General features: G+C 50.0%; 1 protein-coding gene across 1 annotated transcript in view; it reads left to right on the plus strand.

Moving 5' to 3' along the window:
- Positions 1-25,950, plus strand: part of Ksr2 (kinase suppressor of ras 2) — a 351,922-nt gene that overhangs the window by 317,542 nt on the left and 8,430 nt on the right. Inside the window, exons 15-17 of the mRNA XM_038346040.1 lie at positions 14,173-14,269; positions 15,509-15,642; positions 22,959-23,090. Coding sequence (XP_038201968.1) covers positions 14,173-14,269; positions 15,509-15,642; positions 22,959-23,090 — 363 coding nt within the window. The remainder of the gene's footprint in view (positions 1-14,172; positions 14,270-15,508; positions 15,643-22,958; positions 23,091-25,950) is intronic.

Raw genomic sequence — 25,950 nt, forward strand, 5'->3', positions numbered from 1 at the left:
AGGAACTGTAACAGACACATATGTGCCTGATTCTTTGCATTTCGCTGTGGCAGTCCTGTGGCAGCCTCATGGGTCACTTTGCTCTGGTAGCCCCCATTGTCAAGGGCTCTTGTCAAGACAGTTGTCTGGAAGGAAATCCTTTTAAAGCAGTCTTACCTTTCTTAGATGGACACTTATCCAACTTCGCTCAGAAATTCTCCACGTGAGTGTGGAGCTGGGTTCTGAGCTGGGGATGGAGAGGTGGGAGAGGCAGGAGATGTGCACTTGAGTTGGCTGTGTTCCTTTCTGGCTGGGTAGCCGTGGGCAGCACAGCCAATGTCTACTGTATGGAAGGTGGGTTCTTCATCTGGCTTTTCTTACTGGTCCCCTCTGGACCCTTTTCCCCCAGAGCTCAGTCATCCGAAGTGCACCGTTGTCTCTACACCATGACACCTGGGGGGCACTGTCTTGTGCACTACCTGGTCTGCTACCAGACTATTCTGCTACCAGAATCAACGTCCCCGAGGCCATTGTGGTGCCCAACAGAGAGTAAACCCAGTGCTTGTGTGGAGGTGTGAGTGGCTGAACAAATGAAGGAGTGAGTGTAGCGATAGAAAACCCTTTGGCTTTGACCCTCCCTCACTACAGGGAGAGCAGCACACACACAGTTGTCCTGGTAGCTTCCCCTGCCAACTCAGTCTAGAGTCACCTAAGAGGAGAGGCCTGCACTGCGGGATTGTCTAAATCATACTGGCCTGTGGACATGTCTTTGGGGGATCATCGTTATTCATAATGGATGCGGGAGAGCCCAGCACACAGTGGGCAGCACCATTCCCTAGGCAAGTAGGCATGGAAAGCCAACCACGCATGAATCTGTGAGCAAGCCAGCAGGAAGCCCCCTCCATTGTTCCTGCTGTACTTCCTTAGTGAGCAAGTTCCATGTTGGGATTGATGCTAAACAGAAAAGCTAACAGGGCTACCTTCAGGTTCCTCTTGGAGTTCCAGCCCTGACTCTCCTCAGTGGCATCCTGTGGTGAACAAACCCTTTCATCTACTAAATGCTTTCACTTAGAGTCACAGCCACAGGAACTAGACAGCACTCACCTTCTCAGCCCCAGAACCCCGCTTCTCAGGGTGGCAGGGGAGGGGGTCACAGGCCTTTCCTGTGAATGCCCGGCCACACGAAGTTTGTTTTGTCCCAGTCTTTGCTGCAGCAACATTGACAGCCACCATTGCATAGAAGCAGCCGCAGACATCTACAAACCTAGCGTGGCCGAGATCCAGACTGATTTCTCCATCTCACAAAACATCCGCCTTCTGGATCATTTCCAAGTGTTAAAAATGTAAACACCACTGGCCATAAAGCAGGCGCTGGGCTAGATGTGACCCTCAGGCTGTGGTTGGCGATTCTTAGCAGGCCTAGGTGTGTGTACTTTCCTAAGTTCCTGCACACCACTGTCTGGAGCACTGTGAGCAAAAGGCTAGAGGGCTCTGCGCAAACTGGACCCAGCCTCCATTCCCCACCCGAGCCTGATGCAGAAGGACAGATACCAAGTAAGTCCTTTGCCCCTCTGACCTCCACAGACTTACCATGGCACACACTCCCCCCTCTACTCATAATAAATATAATTTTTAAAATTAAAAATGAAGAGTAACAGGGGCTAGGGATGTACCTCAATGTTAGAACACTTGCCTAGCATGAACAAGACACTGAATTCAGTCTGATCACACACACACACACTCACACACACACACACACACATGCGCGCGCGCAGCCCCGTACCTATCTTTTTCACTAGGCACTGAACTTTTCCAGGGAAGACACGTGTTTGACTTTCTGGGATGCATGTTTGCCATGTGCCCGGAATTTGCAAAACCAGGTCACCAGATAGGAACAGCAAACATGCCAGAGCTGCTTGGAGCAGGAACTCGGCTCAGGCTGCTGTGCTCTGTGCTTTGACTCTGTGTTTCTCATCAGCTCAGTATTTTCCAAACTTGCTGCAGAACAAACACACGCGTCTGGTTTCACTCCCATCTGGCTCAGAGGCCCTCCTCCTCCTACCCTCCTCCCTCCTTCTTCCCCCTCTCTTTCTCAATTTACAAAACTAACATGAGTTTATTGGAGAGAAATTAGAAAGGAGCGATAAGCAGACGGAAAATGTGCAAAGCCCTAGGTCCCAGCACTCGGAGATAACTCTGCCAATACCCTGCGATCCATCCTCTTTGTGGGTTTTCAATGCATATAAATTAGGTGAGAGATGTATACATTTTTAAAAACAGCAGTTCAGCTTACTGTTCGGATGAAAAAGAAGTTTGCTCCGATCGACAACAAGTGCTCATGGGGTTTCGCTATCCAGCCCTGGAAGGCGACAGGGTCAGCATCTGTGGTACCCGATGGGATGGGGGACAGGAAGTACCTACCACTGTGTTTAGTTTGTGATGTAGACCCCATGTCAAGACAGAGCATGTAAAACCTACCTTGGTGGTGTACCCTGCTCCCCTCAGCCCTGGTGGGCACAGGACCTTATGGCTTGTGGGACAGATAATAGAGTCAGGCCTGGAAGGTGATGTTTACTTCTAGTTCCATCCAGAACACTCTGCTTCTTGATCTGCTGTACTGCAGATCCCCACTGGCACCTGTGGGGCAGCCCCCTCCCCACCATGCTAGATTTTCCCCCTTCAAGGTGTTTCTGTTGCTATTCATCACAGTGGCCAGAACTGTCACTAGGACAGAAAGACTTCTCCCCTGAGCTTAGTGAAAGAACGGGGGTCCTTAGGTGATGCGCTTGAACTCAGGGGGCCACGCCTCTGTGAAATCACCCTTCCCCAGAGCTCTTAGTCCTAGAAAGAGGTGAAGATCCAAGGTGCACACTCAAATCCAGAGCCCACTTGCCTCCCACGGTGGTGTGGCAGGAGGGTGCTGGCTTTCGTACACAAATGTGCCCTTTTGTAAAGAGTGTCCCTGCCCCAGGGAGGAGAACACAAGAAATTCTGTAGCTTGTCAAAGAAGCTTCCAAACAATGGAAACCATTGCTTTATCTCATTTTATCTCCGATTAGTGCTGAGGAGAGGGTGTTCACAGTGAGCACACCTCATAAAAGGGTCCCCCTTGTGAGTGTCATTGTCCCCCAGTTTACAGAGCGCCATGGCTTCCGGAGATTTCTAGTGACTTGCTTGAGATCACACACCCTGGAAACCCAGGACAGTTTTACCAGGGCTTCTCCTTCTGAAGTGTATACTCTGAACTAGGTGGGATTACTGCCTCAGTTTCCCCACTTTCGTCCCGTGGGAATAGTCATAGTACCTCAGAGACCCAGGAAAAGAATTACAAAGAGCCAGGGAGCTATCTTGGGCAGTAAAGTGTTTACCTCGCAAACGTGAGGACTTGAGTTCAGTCCCTGAAAACCCATTGAAAAAGCCAGGTGTGGCGTGCCTACCTAGAGGTAGAAACAAGGAGAGGGATCTCTGGAGCTTGCTGGCCAGCCAGCCTGACCTAAAGGGTGAGCTTCAAGTTCAGCGAGAAATGCTTGTCTCAAAAAGAAAGGGAGGAGGGAGGGAGGGAGGGAAGGAAGGAGGAGGGAGGGAGGAGAGAGGAGAGAGAAAGAAAAAAAAGAATGCAAAAATAAAATAATTTTGGGGGCTGGAGAGATGGCTCAGAGGTTAAGAGCATTGCCTGCTCTTTCCAAAGGTCCTGAGTTCAATTCCCAGCAACCAATGGTGGCTCACAACCATCTGTAGTGGGGTCTGGTGCCCTCTTCTGGCCTGCAGGCGTACACACAGACAAAATATTGTATACATAATAAATAAATAAAATATAAAAAAATAAAATAAATTAATTTTAATGAAATAAAGTGGGTAATTCTGAGTAACAACACCAGAGCTTATTGTCTAGCTGTCACACACACAACACACAACACATGTGCGCAGGACACACATGTGCACGCACACGTGTACACACGCATACGTGCACACACATGTGCTCACACTCCGTCAATGCAAGAAGAAGGTATGAAGTGCCATGATTCAGCTAAGGAAAATTGCCTGGAAGCCTCTGCCTTGTCCCTAATGCCCTAAGTAGCCCTAGGTTACAACCCCTCCAAACAGGATGCTTTTGACCTTCTTGGGGAGACTTCCCAAGGAAAACTTGGTTAGAAGTGGTCCCAAGTCAACAGAGTCCCTGCCCTGGAGTGACAGGTTGTAGGCCGGGTCCCCGCTGCGCCTCTCCAGGAGCCAGCCCTGACCATCTCTTCAGTGGAAGCCCCCAGGCTTATTCCCCTTTCTCTCAGTCTAGTCTGCTGTAGTCTGCTCCCCTGTCTCCTCCAGGAGACTCTCCACTCCGAGCAAGAAATCCTCCTTGTCTGTCATTGCACACACAGCGGTTGAGTTTGAGGAGAAATCAAGCCTTCACTTGCCGAACTGCTTCGTTTCGCAGAAAGCAGAGCCTTCCATCGGTCACAGTGCCAAGCTAGGGAGTTTGATTTTGGTTTTTTAGTGCGTTTTCCTGCTGTATTTCTTTTCGTGTCCATTTGGGAGCTGGGGGTGGGGCGTCTAGCTCTCCATGCGGCAATATGAGGAGGCAAGGATGGAGGTTTCCTTTTGAAATACTGCCTCCTCTATTTCTCACTGCCGAAATGAAATGCTTCCGTCTGGAAAGTTTATAGAGATTAAAGGTTCATTCAGCGCAGGACTCTGGAGGATGGGAAGTCCAGCAGTGTGGCTCCTACATCTCGTGAGGACCTCGTGTGGCACCATGAGGAGCATGCCATAAGAAACCGAACAGGTGTGTCGCCGCCAATTCTTCCGTCCGTAATAACCTGCCGATGCCATCATCGGGGCCGCGTTATGACCTCACTTAATCCGAATTGCTTCCTAAGACACCACCCCAAAGACCATTCATAGGTAGGTTGAGGGGGGAACTTAGAGCACGTGGGTTTGAGGGGACACTTTGAAGCCATAGCAGGTGTTCAAACCCAGTCTACTACACAGACCATTAGCAAGGGATGAATGAACTGGCTGGTTCAGCAAGTGGGTCTAGAGGGACCATAATGGGCAGGATTCTGGGTGAGACCCTGAGATGCTGAGAATGTAAGGATCAGGGCTCAGGGAGAACACATCCTAAGATGCCTTTTTGAATTTATAGCCTGGGCTGTGCTGAGCCTCTCAGTGTGACTAAAGCTCCTGTTGACTATAGATCTGCAGTGAGCTGGAGGTCTCACCTCCCAGATGGTTTTGGTCTTGAATGGCATCTCCCCATGCAAATGAGACCAGCGAGAGGGAGTGTCAAGTCTCCAACAGCCCCCGTCATAATCAGGGTAGCGAGGAGAATGAAGGATGGGCCAGACCATGGCTGTCAGTCCTAAAGGGCCAGGGCAGCCAACTTCTGGCCACTTAATAGAAAAATCCCATATCCAGGCCTAGCAAGGGAGACAACAGAAATATCACAGAGAAGGTGTGGTCCCTCATCCTGTCTGCCCTCCCTGAGTCTGCAACAGGGTTTGGAGGATGAGGGGGAAGGACAGAGCTGAGTATCAGAAGCCAAGTTCCAGGGTCGGGGAGATGGCCCAGTGGAGATGCTCAGTACACAGGCATCAGGACCCAAGTCTGGATCCATAGCAGCAATTTAAGGTTCCATGTCCGTGTCTGGGGAGGCGGAGGCAAGTGGATCCCTGCTGTTCATTGGCTAGATGGGTCAACCAAATCGGTGAGTGACCCTGTCTCAAAACATAAGGTAGAGAACAATTGAGAAAACACCTGATGTCAGTCTCTTCCTCCGCGTGCATCACCCCCTCACAATGCTTGGCGCCCACACGCAAAGTCGAGAGACCGTCTCCCCTGGGGTTTCTAACCTCAGCTCATTTCGATACCATTTTTTTGTTGCCCAGCTTGGACGTGAGCCTACCACCCCAAGCAAGCCTTTCCTTCACAGAACTCCATAATTCTTCATTTCCTGGGAACACGCTGGGTTAGGCAGATGACAAACTGCTGGCTCTTCCCATTTTTATAAGCAGCTAACCTGGCATCTTTTTTATTATAAACTCCCAGAGTCCTGAGGTTTAATATCTTCAGTGTTAGATTCATGGAGGACTTGGAAGTTAGAGATTGCCTGGGGCCAGAACTTGATGGGGTGTGCAACTTGTCACTCGGAATAAGATTATTGGCTCAGGGAGGGAGGAAGAGCATGGGACAATTAAGTGGGACTTGAGTGTTGCAAAGTTGGGAGAGGATGCTGGGTGGAAGTGAACAGCGGGCACATTTGTAAATCTCCCTGACAGCTGGAGAGCTTTAAAAATAACAATTGATTAGAATAAAAAAAACCTGCCCTGGGAACCCAAGTAAGCTGGAGCCTGGGCCCCCAATGTGGGGTCCTGTCTCCGGGCTTTGCACAGGCTGGGCTGGTAGCTGGGACTCTGTCCCCCAGATTTCTTACATGCCCGGCTTCTTCATTAAGTTCTCAGTGTCAAGGTGGCCTCCCCAGAGTGTCCTTCTGCAAGGAAGCACTTATCACCTAAACCATTCGTTTCCCTAGCCCCAGTGGTGACAATGTCAACAATAGCTAAGAGTCACCATTCACGCAGTACCTGCCCCGGCTAGAGACTACACCCCAGCAGCGTCGCGAGTCAGTCTCAGCCGCTTGGTGGCACAAGTAGCCAGAAACTCAGAGATGGGAAGAGTAAAACTCCGTGGACTCTAGGGGTTAAAATCCCAGTGTGGACAGGGCTGCGTCCCTCCCAGCAGCTCCCTGGCTTCCTGCACTGAAGTCATTCTCCCGTCCAAGCCAGTGCTGATGGCCTAGCTTTGCGCCACATTTCTCTGTCCCCCTCCCCTCTCAGAGCCGCCTCTGCCTCTTGGCTCTCTTTCCTAGGGAGCCACCGTGATGATTCAGAATTGTCCCATTGGTCATGTCTGCAACACCCTTTAGCACCATGGGTGACACTCATGGGACACTGTGGTTTGGGATCACTGTTCGCTTTTAGAGGTGGTTGCCCCAGCACTGTTCTCTCCCTGCCCCCGCCCCCCCCCCATCATCCACACCCTGCTCTGGGTCCTTTGGGCTGGTGGTGGTGTGAGCAGTCAGGCACAGACAGAGGGAGTCAACCCCTGTTATGGCTACTGTGTTCAGCAAGACCATTTGGACAGAGACCCTTTAAAGCTGCACCCCTGCCGGATGGGTTTGCTTGTTTTGTGACAAGCCCACGGTAGGCTGGATCACCAACGCACACTTTCCACCCCCAGTGCCATCTTTGTTAAAGGCTTGCTGCCACTTCTTTTATTAAAAGCTCAAAGCAGCCTTGGGGCCACTGCCAGAGGCGAGGCTGGAAGAGGTGGAAGGCAAAACTCTCACACTGCCTCAGACACTAAAGGAGAACCAATTAAACCCATAAGTGACTGAAGCACCTTCTCCTGACCTCCAGACTGATGCTCCCGAGCACAGCAGACCCCATTAATCTTCATTGTCTTTGATGATAATGGTAGAGATGTCACAGCTGGGCTTACTGAAGATCTATGTGCACCAGGGTCTCACAGGAGCAAGAGATGGGCTTCTAGAGTGTGAGGAAGGACCCGATCCAAGGAGCGTGGGTCCCGATGCCAGCTCCCGATGGAGGAGAAACATCTACATAGCTACCTTCATGGCAGCATTGGCCAAGACGTGAGTGCTGGTTAGTTTTAACTGTCAACTAGATACAACCTAGAGTCACCCAGGAAGGAAGTGGCAATGGGGGCTGTCAACATTCAGGTTGGCCTGTGGGCGTGTCTGTGGGGGTTGCCTTGATTGTTAATTGATGGTGGAAGATCCACCCTGAATGTGAGCTGTACCCAGGCTGGGCCCTGGACTGTTTAAAGTAGAGAGAATTCTCCTCTTTCCCTCACGATGGTGGGACATGACGTGACCTGCTTCCCTATTTGACTACTCCTCATGATGAATTGTGACCTGGGACTGTAAGCAGGATAAAGTGTGTCACGGCAGCAGAAATGAACTGGCGCACAAACAGGTTGCCTTTCAGCCTCTGAAAGAGGAGACTCTTCATTTGCAGCGGCAGCCGTGAGCCTGCGGATGCTGTGCCCGGTGGAAGGAGGCAGGCACAGAAGGTGAACGCAGTGTGATCTCACGTGGAGAGCCTCCAAAGGCCACAATTAAGCAAGTGTGGTGCCGTGCTTCTGTAATTGCAGCACTTGGCGGGCTGAGGTAGAAGGGGCTGGAGTTCCAGACCAGCCTGGGCTACACAGGGAGACGCTTTCTCAGAATCCGAGTGCTAGGGCTGCACTTAGTGGCAGAGTGCTAACGGAGCATGCACAGGCTGAATTCTAACACCAAAGCAAAAGGGGAAAAACTTGAGCTCTTGGAAAAGGAAAGTGATGTGGGCTGGCCAGAGACTAGGGGCAGCGAGAAGATCTGGAGAGATGTTGGTTTAAGGACATAAATTCACAGTGTCCATTGCCTGTCATGGTAACTTTGGCTGGTACACTTACATATGCAATAATCACTAAGAACAGTGTTTAGTCTCAGCTCAAAATTAATAGAGTACCACTGATAAGCTTGGATTAGTCATTCTATGATATATATTCATCAAAATATATTGTAATGCAATTTTTAACTTGTCAATTGAAAAGAATCATCCCAGTCAGACCTGGTGGCAAAGGCCAATAATCCCAGCTCCTTGAGGGATTAAGGCAGGAGGGTGCCTAGACCACAGAGGGAGTTCAAGACCAGCCTGAGCAACTTATGGGGACCCTATCCCAAAATAAAAAGTCAAAAAAGGCAAGGACTGGGAATATAGCTCGGTTGGAGAGTGCTTGTCCGACCTGCATGAGGCCCTGGGTTCCCTCCCCAGTAACCATGACAACAAAACCTCTCTTTGACCCTGGGCTTCCTCATTTCTGAAGCAGAGCTGAGACCACACTGCAGTGACTTGAGATGCCCTCCGTCAGAGCATGCACTGTGTGTGGGCTACGAAGAAAGAAGGACACCACCATTAACACTCTGCCCTGCGGCCCATCTCAGACATGCTCCACTTTCTGAGATGCTAAACAGGAATGTGTATCGTGGAGTCTAAACGCCACGAGGACGCTGCTCTTCCTGACACAGGCAGATGCTGGCTGCACAGAAAGCCCTCGGCATGTGTTAACTCTGTCTTATAGATGAGACTACCATGGCTTATGTCACTTCAGACGTCATGAAACTAGCTGGAAATAACCGTAGAGTTGGGGTCAGTTTCTGTCACTTGCTCTCCATCTGCCCTGCCCTTCTAGTGACTGAGAAACATTTCCATGGCTGTGTGCTCACTCGGTGGGAGAAAACTGGGAGGAGTTTATGTGTGTGTCGACCTCACGGATGTGTATGTGAGTTCGTCTTTCCTATGTGTGTGTTGATATCATGGCTGTGTGTGAGAGTTGGTCTTTCCTAGTGTGTGTTGACGTCACGGCTGTGTAGGGGTTGGTCTTTCGTATGTGCATGTTGACCTCATGGCTGTGTGTGTGACTTTGTCCTCCCACTCTGCATCTCAGTGTCTGGTCCTGTAAAACACAGACAGACCTTGCAGGGCTGGGAGGACTCATGGAGGTCACACTCCTCCCAGCACTCAGCAAATGCACACCTTCTCCTTCCCATCCTCCCCGTCCCCCGCTCCCCTACCCCAGAAGCGGCTGTTAGGGCCTCAGAGCCAGCTGAATTTTCTCACGTCAGCCATCCTAGAAGTCAGTTTTGATAGGAGCTTTCCACCTTGGTTCTTCTGAGATAGGGTCTCTCTCTGGGTTGGGCCTCTTCCGTCAGGCTAGGCTCTCTGGTCAGCACACTCAGGAGCCTACCTGTTTCTGCCCTCCTAGCGCCGGGATTACATGTGTGGGTTCTGGGGATCAAGCTTGGGCCCTTGACTTTACAAGGCAAGCATTTTACCTACTTAGCTATCTCCCGAGTTTCCCATATTTTTCAAGATTTTTTTCAAATGATGACATACCTGTAAGGACCCATCTCATCGGACACAGTGCCCATCTGTGTCATCAGCTCCCAGATGCAAACGTGGAGCATAACCCAAGTCTCTGGTGTTCTTCCTCCCATTGCACCTCTTCTCACACATAGACATACACAGACACTGACCATACCCACACGAGAGGGGGGGCACACAGACATACAGACAGACAAGCACACCCAGACATACACACACACACGAGAGAGAGAGAGAGAGAGAGAGAGAGAGGTGCACAGACAGACAAGCACACACACACCCCTACACACACATGAGAGAGAGAGAGAGAGAGAGAGAGAGAGAGAGAGAGAGGCACACAGACAGACAAGCACACACACCCCACACACACACAAGAGGGGGGGGGTACACAGACATCCAGATAGATAAACACACCCAGAGACACACATACACACAAGAAAGAGTGGGGGGAGAGAGGGAGGGACAGAGAGAGATGTGCACAGACATCCAGATAGACAAACACACCCACACACACACACACACACACACACACACACACACACACACACACACACACAAGAAAGAGAGAAGGAGATGCGCACAGACATAGAGACAAACAAACACATCCAGAGACCCAGAGACCAAAGACACTGCTGCTGGCTTCCAGCATGTAGGCCCGTGGTAGACTCTTCCAGCAATCTCTAGAGACCAGCTCCCATCCTGTGAGTCTCATCCTGCCTTATGCGGTCAGCTGTGTGCCACTTATTTTACACAGTGCGGTACGACGATATTTTGTCATGTGGCTTTATTCATAGTGTCCCCGGTTTCGGTTAATGAACACAGGTTGTTTCTTAGCTCCTGGTGCTATGACAAAATGCCACGGACCAGGTGGCTTATAATGATCAGAAACTTTGTCGTCTATCTGGAGGCTCAAGGCTGAGACTAAGAGGCCAGCAAGGGGCAGCTTTGGCAAGGACTCCCCTCATGTTGCAGACGGCCACCTTCACACTGTGTTCTTGCACTAAATGACTTTCTGGGGGAACGTCTCTTAGGGTCCTGTCATCATCCGGTCACCTCTGTTGGCTGACACCTCTCCCTGCCATCGCATTTGGGGGCAAGGACATCAGTGTAAGAACCAGTAGGGACTCTTACAGATTGCTCCCAGTAGTAGAATTTTGTGAGGTTGTAGTTTGAGGGTAAATGTGGATGTGTGTGTCTGCTGGGCATGTATCCAGGCATTATCTGTGTATTTGGCATTTGCCGATGACCCAAATCATGGCTGCACCAGTGTCTACTCTGGTCAAGAGTGCTACTTTGTCAGCAACCCCAGATAACATGAAAAGACAGGGAGCAGACACTGTCCATGGCGGCCAAGAAGGCGTATGAACAAAGATGTGGTTTCGCATGCTCACCCTGAGTCGTAGATGCTGGCAGTCTTGGAGCCTGGTCATTTGCTCTTCTGTGTGCACCAGGGAGAGCTCTGGTCTGTAAAGAGTGTAGGTGGCTGCTCGAGAGCGAGCTATCCAGGGGGAGAGAATCCACCCACAGTCTTCCATCTCTGATTCTTAAATGTCAACAGAGCAAAATTGTCTGCTCCACCCGCCCTTTCTCCACCTCTACTGCAGAGGCTTGGTGAACTCGCCGCTGTGCAGCAAAGAGGGGGCAGCCTTGAGTCATCTTAAACTGCCTCCTGCTCCTGCGCTGGGCGACCTTGGAGGAGTGAGTCAACCTCCTGTGAGTCAGCTGCTCTGGGAACCTCGCCCTGCGCAGGTGAAGAAACAAAGCTTCATGGAAGATCATGGCTCTAGGCCATTGGGGATGGTGGATGGATGGATGGACAGATGGACAGATGGATACACTAGAGAGATAGGTTGGTAGGCAGGTGGGCAGGCAGAAGTGATACACAGATAAATACGTCATTCCTCCATTGGCATATGTGCATGTTCACCGTTTTATTGATTGCAAGGGCCATGAAGACCTACTGTGTGCTGTGCAGGGAATGGTGCCTGCATTTTTACAAGCCTGAGTTCTGTTGAGGCAGGAAGGGTCACCCCATTTTATGATGCAGAAGCTAACATATGTGTCAGGAGTCCTCAGGGTCATATGGCTGCTATGTGCTGGATCGGGAGCCTCATTCCACAGGGTCTGACTCTTGTCCCCTAACCAGTGGGGCTGGCCTTCCCTCCAGATGCCAGACACTAAGATGGACTCTTACTGCATTCAGTCCGTATTTTAATGTACAGTGTAGGTTTGTTCTGATCCGTAAGGAGGCTCCAGGCCCGGGAGACTGAGTAACCCTTCCCAAGACGTTACAGTAAGCAAGACTCAGAGCCGGGATTTGAACTGGGGTCCTCCGATACCAGTACTCTCACTTCTACCCCAGGAACACAAGTCCAGCCTGAGACAAAGGCTGAGCAAACACCAGAGGAGGAAACATCATGCCCGGAGCACTTTAGCAATAAAGCTATAAATTAAAAGAAATGCATCCAAGCTGTTAATTTTATAGAGATGGAAAATTAATTATCATAATGACTTCCATACTTCTTTTAGGCAATGCTGCCTTCTGGGGACTGGGAATGCTCTAGTGACTACAGAATTAACTCATTCGTTCATTCACTTCACTAATTCATTCCCTTGGGGATCCTTCACAGCACCTGTCCTGCGTATGTCAGGAGACAGCTCACCAGGAAGGTTGAGACGGAGGAGCAGGCAGGCTGCAGAGGGAAAAGGTGTTGCGCCTCCTCCCCCTCCTCCCCCGCCCCCCCAATGTTCTTCCCTCCCATCATTCATCTTAAAATACCAGTCCTTGAAGTAAACTCAGCAAGGCTGCAAATGGGTTGAGCACCCTCCATCCAGACAGGTGCCTGATTGGGTGGCTTTGTTCTCTTGACACACCCCCTGGTGAAAAGACTGAATGGGCCATTTGCCTGCTGCTCAGTGCAACGAGACCCTGGTTTTACAGTTCCCTCATCTCTGTCCCCACCCAGAGACTCCTGTCTGGGACAGATGGCAGACAGTGCAGTCTCAGTGCTGTCTGAGGGCCCAGAAGTTATTGATTTGTGCCAGTTCTCCTTTGAGATGCTGGATTGAAACCTGGCACGATGGCACAGGCCTGTAGTCCCAGCAGCTAGGAGGCTGAGCAGGAAGACGCGAGCAGGGCTAGCATGAGCTATGTATTGAGAGTCCGTCTTCAGAAGGGCGAGGGACACAGAAATGTCACTCAGTGCCAGCCTTAGAAGCTTGAAGGCCTGAGTTCAACCTCCTAGAACCATGTTTTTTTTTTTTTTTTTTTTTTTTAAAAAAAAAGATGTGTATAATTTCAGCACTAGGAAGGCAGAAAAGGGTCCTGGAACTCACCAACCAGTCAGTCTAATCTACTTAGAGAGTCTCAACTTAGCGAGATCCTTTCTCAACAACAACAACAACAAAAAAAATAAATAAATAAAAATAAAAAAAACAAAGTGGGCGGCACCCGAGGAATGACAGCCAAAGTTGTCGTCTGGCCTTCATATGCATGTGCACAAAATACATGTGCACCTGTGCACACACACATGCAACTGCCTGCACACATATAAGATGCATGCACTGTATGTACACACACGGGAGAGAGAGAGAGACCCTATGCTGAGGGACATGGCAGGCCTACTGTCTTACCCACTGCTCTGTCACTGTGGAGTGATACCATGACCAAAGCAATTATCACAAGAGAAAGACTTTAACTGCGGGCGTGCTTGCGGTTTCAGAGGCTCAGTTATTGTCATCATGGCGGAAAGCATGACAGCATGCAGGCACGCGCTGGAGTGGCAGCTGAGAACCACATCTTGATCCATAGGCAGAGAGGGGGTGGGGCAGGACTGGGCCTGGCACGGGTTTTTGAAACCTCAGAGCCCACCTCCAGCAAGAGACTTCCTCCTACAAGGCCACACCTCCTCATCCCTCTAAGGCTTTCTGGTGACTAAGCATTCAAATCTATGAGGGGCCATTCTCCTTGACAGCACCACAGACAGCTCTGGCTGGATCTGCAGGACCTGGCTGGATCTGCAGGTGTCTACACGGCAGGAAGTATCTGATCTTCTTAAAGAATCTACAAAGGCTTCTTTGCAGACTGTCACCCAGAACCAGCTCTGGGGTTTGATGCAAGGTCTGTTGATGTCACATGGGTGTCATGGAGACGTGTCCTCTCAACTCTTCATGACTTCTGATGACCGTTGTGGGCACCTTTCTCCCCACTGCCAGTCATTTCCCTGAGTAACCTTGTCCTTTTGCCTTGCAGCCTCTGTAAGGGACGGACTCTCTATTCTGTGGTGAGGGATGCCAAGATTGTCCTGGATGTCAACAAAACCAGGCAGATCGCACAAGAAATTGTGAAGGTACCGTGAGTTCTGGGACCCCTACCTGGACCTTCCAAAGACCCAGCCTCCTCTGGAAGTCCTGTCAAAGGATCCTAAGACCCAGGGTCTGGGTTTAGACCACTAGTCTGGACCGTAAAGACATTAGATTTAGCCCAAAAAATACCAGGTGATATGTACAATGAATCTGTCAGGATGCAACCCTGAGAAATACTGCCTCAAACTCTGTTTTCTGGCTGGCACTTCATGGTCATGATACCTGGGTACAGGCAGTGGCCAGTGGATACAAAAGCCACTCAGTTCTCTTGGATAGTGTATCAGAAACTTCTGGGTCACTCTGCAAGAAGCAGCTGAAGGAAGAAGAGTTGGGGCACAGCAGCCCAGGTCATGATGACCGGAATCTGAGTCAGAGATGGCTCACATCTCAGTAGACCAGGAGGCAAAACATGAGACAGGAAATGGCCAGGGCTAACGTTCCCCCAAAGGCCTGCCCCCAGTGACCTATTTCATCCTGTAGGCGGCACTCCTTAAGACTTTCTAAAGCAGTACCACTGATTAGGTACCAAACACTCAAAATACACACCGGAGCAGGACATTTAAGAGTCAAGTCATCACCATTAGAAACTGGTATACGTGAGTCCTGGAATTCCCTTGTCATCTTGTCTCTCGGCTGCCCGGGAGACGTGGAGATGTTGTGTGTCGTCTTAGATGAAGACGTCCTGAGTGTCCCGACAGGTGCCTCATTGGTGGGTCATGCGCAGGCTTCAGTTCCAGTCAGAAGTGGTAGGAGCGATTCGCGGGAGTAAATAAAGACACGGCGGTCACTCACGAAGGCCAAAACAAGTGAAAGCCACCTCTGAACTGCTGGCCGATGTCCCTGTGTGTTCTTGACGTGAGAGCGTGAAAGGTCTCCTAAGTATCTCAGGTCCTTCTACAGGGCGATAGGCCGGGTAACAGAGACAGCAAGGCCCCTTCATAAAAGAAATGAGGGGAAATGACTGGTGGGTTCCTTTCTCTGATGTCCCCAGCCTTGACGGTGTCCCCAGCCCTCTTCCCCCTGGAGCACTTCCTTATTCTTCAGGAAGTAGAGTGGTTCTGTGGAGATGACTTTGCAGCGGTCTGTGGGGGATGGTGGCCTTTTGACTCACAGAGCCTTTGTCCCCTGAGCTCCATGGGTGGACCCTGTACTCGGCCACTCTTGAGGATCCAAGGAAGTGCCGGGTCGCCTCTAATGCGTCCCCTTCTCCTCATCTCTCACAGGGCATGGGCTACCTCCACGCCAAGGGCATCCTTCACAAGGACCTCAAGTCAAAGAATGTTTTCTATGACAACGGTAAAGTGGTCATCACGGACTTTGGACTCTTCAGCATTTCTGGGGTACTGCAGGCTGGCAGGTAAGAGGTGACAGAGGGGACCAGAGGGATTCTTGATAAGTGACCGTCAAGGGGTAGGAGCTCATCCCAGATGTCTTGAGTGACTTATATCTGTGAGCTCACAACTGCTAAGATTGTGGCTAGGCTGCCATGCCGGCAGGGGGTCACCCACGTCACTCTCTTATTCCCATGACCTTAGTGTCTTTCTCGCTTGTCCTGAAAGTGACACCTTTGAGTTTGTGGCACAAGATCTAACGCATCCCTGAATCTCACAAGCTCTTGTCCTGGACTGGAAGACTCTCCTCCTTGCCTATGGGGCTTCCCTAGGGAATGGGGTCAGCCAAGCCCTAAGCTCCAAGCTGTCATCGTAATTAACTTTAGCCTAGCAACCAAACACAGCCGAGAGTAAGTGCTTTTAGGTCCAACTACCTGGGCCGTTTGGGGGCCGTGTGGGGGCACATTCTTAACTGTGACTGTGACCAAGATAAGCAGTACCTCTGAACTCGAGTTTGTGTTTGAAAACGCCTCGCTTGGAGGGTCCTTATGAAGATAAAACACGAGGATACAGGACAAGCATCCAGCACAGGACCCTGAGTGGCATCAGATGCGGGGCAAATAGCTGTACTGCTGTGTTGTAATTAGCACTCATTTGCATATACCTCCCCAGGATCACCCAGGGAACGATTAACCATCTTTAAGTAATTAACTCTCAGAGGCCACTCACCCTGGAGCCAGCCGCGTTGAGTCAGCCATGCGAGAAACAGCTTGATCCCAAATAAACAGTCTATAACTCGGAAGGTCTGCTCTCGCGGATTTTAATTTGGAGCATGTGCCATGTACACATGCATGGCACACATATCTCAGACCCCTGCATCATATAATGAATGGCCTCTCTCACGGGGAGACAGCATTGTGACTTCTCTCGTGTTTAAGTTTCTGCCATTCTGGAGAGCCACTGATCTCTTTGAGAGACATCCTCCTGTCTTCCTGAAGGACTTTATCCCTGCTGTGAGCTACCTTTGAATCTGAGTCAGAGTGCTTGAAACTCAGCAAAACATGGCATAAGCTGTTTCTGGGGGCTGAGGTGACGTACAGCAAGCAGCCTTGGTTTCTGTCTTCAGGTGTCATCTCCCCCATCCAAACTGGATGCCCCCAGTTTCTAGAGCTGTCTGTGGCATTAAGATAAGTCGAGGCAAACAAACAAATAGGCCAATAGACACATGGGGAGCACGAGTCCACGAAGGAGCTAGCGGATCAAGACTGGGTAGGACTCCTTCCTTGCTCGGTCCCTGCCTTGCCACAGAGAATCACATTCACACCATTTGCCAGGACCAGGTCAGAGCAGGCTTAGGGACACAATTGGTGATGTCACTGTGAACCCAAGTGTTTACATGGGCCTCATGGAGGCTGAGTAAGTATTAACTTTAACTTGATTTTGGGCTGGTCAGAAATCTCTCCCTCCTGGTGACCAGCAATGTTAGTGAGTTCCTCATGGTGAACAAAATACCAAACAAACACTCCCAGCTTGAGGGAGGAAAGATTTAGCATGGCTCGTGGGTTCTTGGATTCAGCATGGCTTCTTGCTTCCCTGGACTCTGACAGGCATCATGGAAGCAGAGCCCATGTGGAAGAGGAACTTCTTCACCTCAAGGCTGACAGGAAGCGGATAGTGAGAGACAAGAAGTAGCCAGGGACAAGACACCCTTAGAGACTCACACCACCCTGTGACTGACTTCCTCCAGCTATGCTCTGTCTAGCTGAACCTCCCAAATAGAACCACTAGCTGGGGACTGAGCCCCCAAGTGAGCCTTTGGGGACTATTTCACAATGAAAATGTGACACCTATCTGTATCTGCTGGCTCTCCTCGCTGTGAAAGGTGAGGGCAGGAGCCTGTGACTATATTCCTTACTCTGCTGTATTGCTGAGGCCACAGCGCCAAGACAAGGAAGGAGAAGTGGGTGCTTGAATGCTCTTTCCTTCCATTCCTCCTGGAGACCCAGTGTGCACCAACCAGGAAGGAAATCAAGCCAATTCAGAGATAAGGCGGCTTCTTGCATTGTTAGACAACGGCCTCTTGCCCCATCCTGGCTGTCAGCACATGTCTTCCTAGTGTCCACGGAGATAGTAAGGTCTCAGGAATAATGCCCACCAGGAGTAAGAAGGTGGAGGCAGGAGACACCATCGAACAAGGAGTATTTGGGGCTCTGCTTAGCAGCCCAGGAGTGAAAGATGGGAGCTGAGGCAAGGGAGTTGAACTTATAGACAGCAGCACATCTGTTCTCAGGAGTGAGGCCTAAGCTCCCAAGTCTGTTTTATTATATATGTAAATATATGTAAAGCTGTCATACAGTAGTGTGTGTATGCGCATATGTGTATGTCTATCTATGTATGTATACATGCTAGTAAGATAGACAAGCCTAATGCCCTGAGTTTAGTCCCCAGGATCCACATGGTAGAAGGAGAGAACCAACTGCCACAAGATGCTGTCTGACCTACATACACACTCCCACAAATAAATTAACAAATGTAATCTCAAAAGTTTAAGCATTAGCATGTAAGACAGAATAAATCACTGGCGTATATTCATTGCACCAAGCGATGGTTTCAGTATAGCGTTTACGCACCTTTGTATTGTGAGCTTTGCTCACAGTTAGCTGCCTCCTGCCTTCTTTTGGTGTCTCCCTTCTTTCTGGCCCATTCTCTTTCCCCAGTAGTCCCTCCTTCTGTTTCTATGTCATATAAACTAAATCTTGAGCCCACAAGTCCTGCCTTTAGTGATGGTCACATTGAGAGTCGGGGGCACAATCCCAGTCCATAACACAGCAAGATAGATGATAAGGACTGAGCTCACTGAGCATGTGCCTGATCCTGTAGAGCGGGCGGAGCCATGGTAATGGCCTGCATACAGGGAAGTAACATCCTTCAAATAACAGTCCCAGGATGTCAGACTCCCCAAGGCTGCTGTCTCCCAGAACACGCCACTGGACTGGAAGAGACCCTCCTGGACCGGAAGCGAAGAGGTAGCCATGGAGATCCCCACAAACAGCTGCTCTGCCACCCTCATGACAAAGTGTCATTTAAGATGCCAGCCCTACCGTGCCAGCCCCACACAACCTGTTATTAATCATAATAATAACCATAATGAGGATGATTCGGACTTGTCATTGGTGGGCCCGCTGCCATGGGAACGGGACACCCTGGGGTGTATGCACCTTACCAGGGCCCACTTCTAACCCTCTCCCAGGCATGTGCCTACCCCAGCCCCGGGCTAATGTCACTTGTGTGTCTTCCACACCCTCCCCTGTCCCAGTGTTTCCCAGCCTGTTGGCCCTTGTGAGGAGTGGCCATACCTGGGAAAGTTTGTCTAACTCCCACTAAGTTCCTCATTATGCAGTAGACTTTCCTACTTTGGCCTCAGTCCTCCAGATAAACAGATACCATATGTGCATGTGAGATGTAGTGTAAAATAATTCCTAGCCCTGGCAGTAGACATAGCCCTAAACTGGACACTTTCACGTTGCCGTAGCTATCTGAGGCACAAATGAATGTGCCCTGTTGGCAGATGGAAAAATAGAGACCAGAGTATGCCGGAGGCCTCACAGCTAACAAGCAGCAAATGAGTCTTTACATCCTTAAATGTCAGCGGGTGTTCTTGATCCCAGGAGAAAGATGCCATCAACTCTGCCAACCTCGGGGTTTGCTAAAGTGTCTGGACCCTGTGTACCAGCAGAGGATATAAACTACCACGTTGTTTATTCCCGGTAGAGGAGACGTCCTCGACCCCAGAATCTGGACTGTTCTCTTCTCTAATGTGTACCCATTCATGGGTCTGGGGGCATTCCTCCTAGCTACAGCTAGGGTATGTGTGTGTGTCTCTGTGTGTGTGCGTGTGTGTCTCTGTGTGTGTGTGCATGCGTGTGTGTGCATGCGTGTGTGCATGTGTGTGCATGTGTCTGTGTGCACGTGTGTGTGCACGTGCATGTGTACGCGCCCGCACATGTGTGTGTGCGCGTGCGTGCGTGTGTGTGATGTGTGTCTGTGTGTGCACGTGTGTGTGCGTGCGTGCGTGCGTGTGTATCTGTGTGTGTGCGTGTGTGCATGTGTGTGTGCGTGTGTGTCTGTGTGTGTGCGTGCATGTGTGTCTGTGTGTGCGTGTGTGTGCATGTGTGTGTGTGTGTGCGTGTGTGTGCATGTGTGTGTGTGCGTGCATGTGTGTCTGTGTGTGTGCATGTGTGTGTGCGTGTGCGTGTGTGTGCGTGTGCGTGCGTGCATGTGTATGTTCCCAGAAACTACTGTGTAGAGGCCAGGGATGCCATGAAACACGATATAAACACAAAATAGCCCCACCTGACAGCAATGCCCACAGTAACATGGCATCGGGGATGGAAAGCCCGAGTTAGAATAGATTTCATGGTGGTCACTGACTGTGTCTGGCTCCTGGTGTAGAAATATAGGCAGTGGACAGATGGCCCTGATGTTGGATGGAGAGGCACCCCATGGAGAGCTCACACACACACAGTGCGGGTGGAAGCTCAGTGATCCCCCAGCTCAGTCTCCTCCCTTCAGCCCCTGTCTAGAGATCTCTTAATACATGTGTTTATCCAGATGGATGGTGTGTAGCCTCTGGAAAATAAAAATGACTTGGAGAACTGCAAGTCTAGAATTTCTCTAGCTTCCTTCACCCATATAGGAAATGCATCAGCAGTGGAACCCTGAACCCCCAAACTCCTGCCACTTCATTAGGAGTTCTTTCCTTAGGCCCAGGGTTTCTGAGAGTATAAAGCTGTGAGCGGATTTTAAGGAGAGCATGGACAAGCACTCTGTCTTCATTTAAATGTGCATTGGAAAAATACTCGTTTCTGTTTACAACTGAGCTAAAAGTCACTTATTAAAATATATTTAAGTTTTTTTTTTAAAAATGGTTTTAGTAAATCATTATCTAGATCTGGGCCACTGGCCAGACAGATGTATCTATGCGGATTTAACTTTAATTAAAGTGGAATCAGGGTCTGTGAGATGGCTCAGTGGGTAAATGTGCTTGCTACCAAGCCTCACGACCTGAGTTTGCCCTGGGGCTGTCATGCTAGAGGAGATAATGACTCCTGAAAGTCATCCTCTGGCCAACCCACCAGTGAGTTCTGTGGTGTGTGTGTGTGTGTGTGTGTGTGTGTGTGTGTGTGTGTGTGTGTGTGTGTGTGTGGAGAGAGAGAGAGAGAGAGAGAGAGAGAGAGAGTCTAGATATAGTTAAAAAATCAAAGTGGAATTAGATAATTAAATTTAAAGTTCAGTCCTTTGGGCTGGTGAGATGGGTCAGCAAGTAAATGTGGCCTGAAGACCCAAGTTCAGTTCCCAGGACATGGTAGAAGGAAACCAGTTTCTGCAGATTGTCCTCTGACCTCTAGGCATATGTCAAGAGCACACAAACTTTCTCTATGTGTGTGTGTGTGTGTGTGTGTGTCTGTCTGTCTCTCTCTCTCTCTCTCTCTCTTTGTGTATCTATCTATCTATCTATCTATCTATCTATCTATCTATCTATCTATCTGCCCTTTGTTCATAGTGTCCACCTTTAAAGAGCGAGACAGTCACAGAAATTGGTGGCTGGCACATTGAGAGACTAGAGAGAAAACCGCCATCCCTGAAGATGTTCAGACATGGGGGAAAGTCATGATGGGGGGGGGGGATCTGACTGAGTGCCCTGGAAGGACCAGCACACACACCTCATAGAGCTGGGAAGCCCACCTGGAAGAACTGTAGGATGCAGCCCAGTTCCCCCAGAAGCTGTCTAGAGATAGTAGGCCCTCCTGCTGTCAGTCTTGAAGTACCTGTCTCTTACTCACGCCCCTTGGCTAACAGCCCCTTCTAGTAGTCTTTGATATGCCAGACTTTGTTGGCTCCCCAATGGGAAGCCTTACCCTCTCTGAAGAGTGGATGGGGCAGGGAGAGAAGGTGGAGGGAGCAGGAGGAGGGGAGGGACTGGGAACTGGGATTGGTATGTAAAATGAGAAAAGATTGTTTTTTAAGAAAAAAAAGAAATACAAAAAAAAGAAAGAAAGAAAAAGATGACTAAGGGCCACTTAGTCATCTGTCCCCAGTGTAAGACTCTGATCTGCTGCAAGGTGTTGGAGCAACCTTGCTTTCCTCCTCCTCTGGGCATTTACCCCCGGGACAGTGGCAGATAGGCATAAGGACAGTGACAGCATTTACCCACAGATGGCTCAGTGCACTCTTGTTTCTAACGGGGGAAGAACAGGGCCCACCTACCAGAATCCGTGTTTAAACACAGGGTACATGTTGCCTTCCTGTGCACTGCCGTCTCTTGGTTTCTAGAACCCTCCTGAGGTCACCTCCCTGGGTTCTGACCTAGCTTTCCCTCTGGCTAGGATATTCCTTTTGTTCCCACGCTGGGTTCTCTGCCACATAAAGCTTGTCTCACATGTGTCCTCAGCCTGGACGCTTGCCTCTGTTATGATTCTTTGTGTGATGTTTGCCACTGTGTGGCCTTTTTCCTGTTTGCATCAGCCTCCTTGGCTTTTTTTCTCCTGTCAGTCTTGTTCACGATTGCAGATCTGGCGCCAGGAATCTACTAGAATGGACTATTTGGGGGACTTGAGGTATTAAACTTTGAGATCTTGCATAGTTCCTGACTTAGGTTTTGTTTTTTGTTTATTTGATCAGACACCATAACCAAAGAGCAAGTTGGGGAGGAAAGGGTTTATTTGGCTTCTACTTCCTTATCACTATTTATCACTGAAGGAGGTCAGGGCAGGAACTCAAGCAGGGCAGGAGCCTGGAGGCAGGAGCCCATGCAGAGGCCATGCAGGGTGCTGCTTACTGGCTTGTTCCCGTGTCTTTCTCAGCCTGCTTTCTTATAGTACCTAGGACCAGCAGGTTAAGGATGGCACCATCCACCACAGCCTGGGCCTGCCCCCATTGATCACTAAAAGAGAAAATGCCCTACAGCTGAATCTCATGGAGGCATTTTCTCGACTGAGGCTCCTTCCTCTCTGATGGCTCTAGCCTGTGTCAAGTTGACACACAAAACCACCCAGCACAGTCCCTCTAGAGGCAACTTTAGACTGCAGAGAGCAACGTGTAGGAACAAGAATGGACAGTATTCAGTATCCAGCAGAGATGTGCAAGAGGGCCCAGAGCCTGTGGACCCGAGGGTGGCTTGGGCTGGGTTCCATCATTCCTATCTCTGCGTTTCGGTCTGGCTCTCAGCCTCCTATGGAGGACTGGGAATGCCCAGGGAGGAGGGTGGGAAGCCGGCAGAGGCGTTTCTGGGACCTGGGGTCACTGCTACAAAACAAGGCTCTCCGGGGCTTTGTCTCTGCAGGCGAGAAGACAAACTGCGTATCCAGAATGGCTGGCTGTGTCACCTGGCCCCAGAGATCATCCGCCAGCTGTCCCCTGACACAGAAGAGGACAAGCTGCCCTTCTCCAAGCACTCGGATGTCTTTGCGCTCGGGTAAGTGGGCCGCACCCTGGCCTTTGACCTCCACGGCGTGGGTAGAGCCACCATCTAGTGTCGCCTTTGGAAGAGTCAGGGCACATGTTGGTAAGGGCAAGGTGGTGGGATTTATGGATGAATTTGGGGGATCTGGGGGGATGTAGTAGAAAGAATGACTGTCGTACACTCGTACGCCTGGTTTCAGTTATGCGACCATGGCGAGTTTCCCTACTCATTCATTGTTCTTTCAGTCCTTCATTTGCTCATTGTATACCAACTCATTGTTACGGTGTTCATTGTGTACTGAGTGCCCGTGAGCCACTTCCAAGGTGGCTGCTCATGATCATTCAACTGTGGAAAGCCGTCCACCCTGCTACGTGGAGGCACTCCAGGGAGCTCCCAACATGGCGGTCTCCTCTGCTCTGTGGAGGCTGCTCTGGTGAGCTCCCGGCACAGCAGCTAAGAGCCTTGTTGCAGATATGAGCTGAGTCTGAGCGTTAGACAGCATCGCTCCCGCCATGTTGTTTTTTTTTTTTAAGTTATCTTTTTGAATGACGTATTTACATGTAATAAGATACTTTGACAGGTGTGTACTTTACGTAATGATGGAAATCCGGGCAATGCACACATCTGTCGCCTTACAACTTTCGTTGAGTTCAGAAGGGTTCACAAGTACCCTGAGTAAGAGCGGCTATAGTTCCGTGGAATGCACAGTCTCCTGGCATACGTGCCCTGTAGACAAGCCGCCAAGTGTAGACGGCCCTCGAGGACAGGAGATAGAATCTCTCCCATTTTCAGGAAGGAAGGAGGGAGCTTCAGAATTGTTTTTGACTTCTGCTTTTCCGCTACTGGGACTGAGACCCAGGGACTTGTATGTGCGAGGCTAGTGCTAAGCTTCTGAGCTGCCATCCTGCCTTGGCCTCTTTGCTCACCACACTCCGCCTTGTGGAGAGATGCTGCACTGGGGATGAAGGCAGGACTCTGGGGGTAAAAGAGAATGTGGGTACCAACCTGGGAGGTGAGGAAGGGTCTCCAGCAGGAAGTGACTGGAAGCTGGAGTCAGAGATTAGATGCAGGGAGACAGGTATTCCAGAGGGAAGGTAAGTCATCTACAGTGGAGGACTATGTAGCCGTGGGGATGGATGAAGATTCAGACTGGGAACTGGGCTGGGGTGAGACACTAAGGAAGAAAGCAGTGTCCAGCCTTTGTGGACTTAATGGTGGCATGAAGGAGTTTTATCTTCAAGACACTAGGGAGCCATGGGTGGTTATGAAGTAGGTTAGTTGTGTGACTGTCATAGGAGCCCCAGCTCAACCAGATCACCCTGGCTGCTCTGCAGAGAACTGAGTGCAGAAGGGGTTGGTGAAGGCTGGGTTTCCATGAATCAGAAGCTGTGGGTACAGGCAGAAAATAAAGAGGCCTTTACAGGGTCTAAGTGCTGGGGCTTGGTGATGGGGTCCCAAGAGAGCTGCCATCGGTGTGTAGAAGGACAGTGGTGTTCTCCATGGTAGTGACCTTGGAAGCAAAGTGTGGTTGGGTTATACAAAAAGGTTGGGTATGTTCAAAAAAAATTTGAACAGCTTTGGAGATAATTAGCAGAGTTGGGCAAATCCACATCTGGAGTTGGGAAAGGAGGTATTTGTGAGTCAGAAAATAGCATCTGCAGTCGTAGGGAAGAATAAGAAGCCCTCAGAAGCATAGGAGGATGGAAGGAGATCAAGACATAGATACAGGATGCCAGGCGGGGTGCTCAGAAGATCCAACCAGGAGATGAGAATAATATGCAGTATGGTGTGCCCATAACCAGCATGCCGGAGACTGTGGCAGGAAAACCACTTTGTAGGCTAGCCGGAGATACAGACTAAGACTCCATCTCAATAAATAAGTAATAATAATAATAAGGAAGCCGGGCGGTAGTGGTGCACGCCTTTAATCCCAGCACTCGGGAGGCAGAGGCAGGGGGATCTCTGAGTTGGAGGCCAGCCTGGTCTACAAGAGCTAGTTCCAGGACAGGCTCTAGAAACTACAGGGAAACCTGTCTCGAAAAAAAGAAAAAAAAATAATAATAAGGAGAAGGATAAGGGGAAGGGGAAGGAGGAGGAGGAGGAGGAGAAGGAGAAGAAGAAGAAGGGTCTAGGGAGGTGGTTGGTTCAGTCAGTGTTTGTTATGCAACCATGAGGACTTGAGTTTGTAACCCCGCTGACTGTGTAAAGAACTGGGAGGCTGGGTGCTGGGAAGGCAGACACAGGTTGGCCCCTAGAGTTTGATGGTGAATTAGTGATTCCAGGCCCAGTGAGAGACCCTGCCTCAAAATACTAAGGTGGCAAGAAATTGAGGCAAGATATCCAGCAAGCGCTCTGATCTCCATACATTGGTACATACTTGCGCGTGTATATTTTGGTTGAATTTACATACACATAAGAGCACATATAACACATGCATATGCACACACCACCACCAACAGATGAGAAAATGCAGCTAGGAAATAGCTGTCCGCATCCCATAAATAGCCATGATGATCCTTGGCTTATTATGGGATGGATTTGAAGAGGGGAGAGACACAGACCAAGGAAGCTGCAAGGTTGTAGATTTGTGCAATTAGATCTGTCATCCCTGGGGCGCATTAGAGAGGCAGTCAGCCTCAGTAGAAAAGCACCCCACTGTGCCCTCGCTGTGGGCCCCCCGACGGTGCATTTTAAGAAGATCTCAATCCTCAGAGCCCATCATTTGAGCCCCTTGAGAAGCCATCACTTGGTCTAACTAGTTAATTCCCAAATCTTTATCTAGTTAGATATCATTATCTGGAACCAAATTACAGTAATTAAGTTGGTTTATTTTTATCGTGAATTTAACGGAAGAAAAAAATGTAATTAACAA

This window comes from Arvicola amphibius, chromosome 10, assembly GCF_903992535.2.
Source record: "Arvicola amphibius chromosome 10, mArvAmp1.2, whole genome shotgun sequence".
Lineage (NCBI taxonomy): Eukaryota > Metazoa > Chordata > Mammalia > Rodentia > Cricetidae > Arvicola > Arvicola amphibius.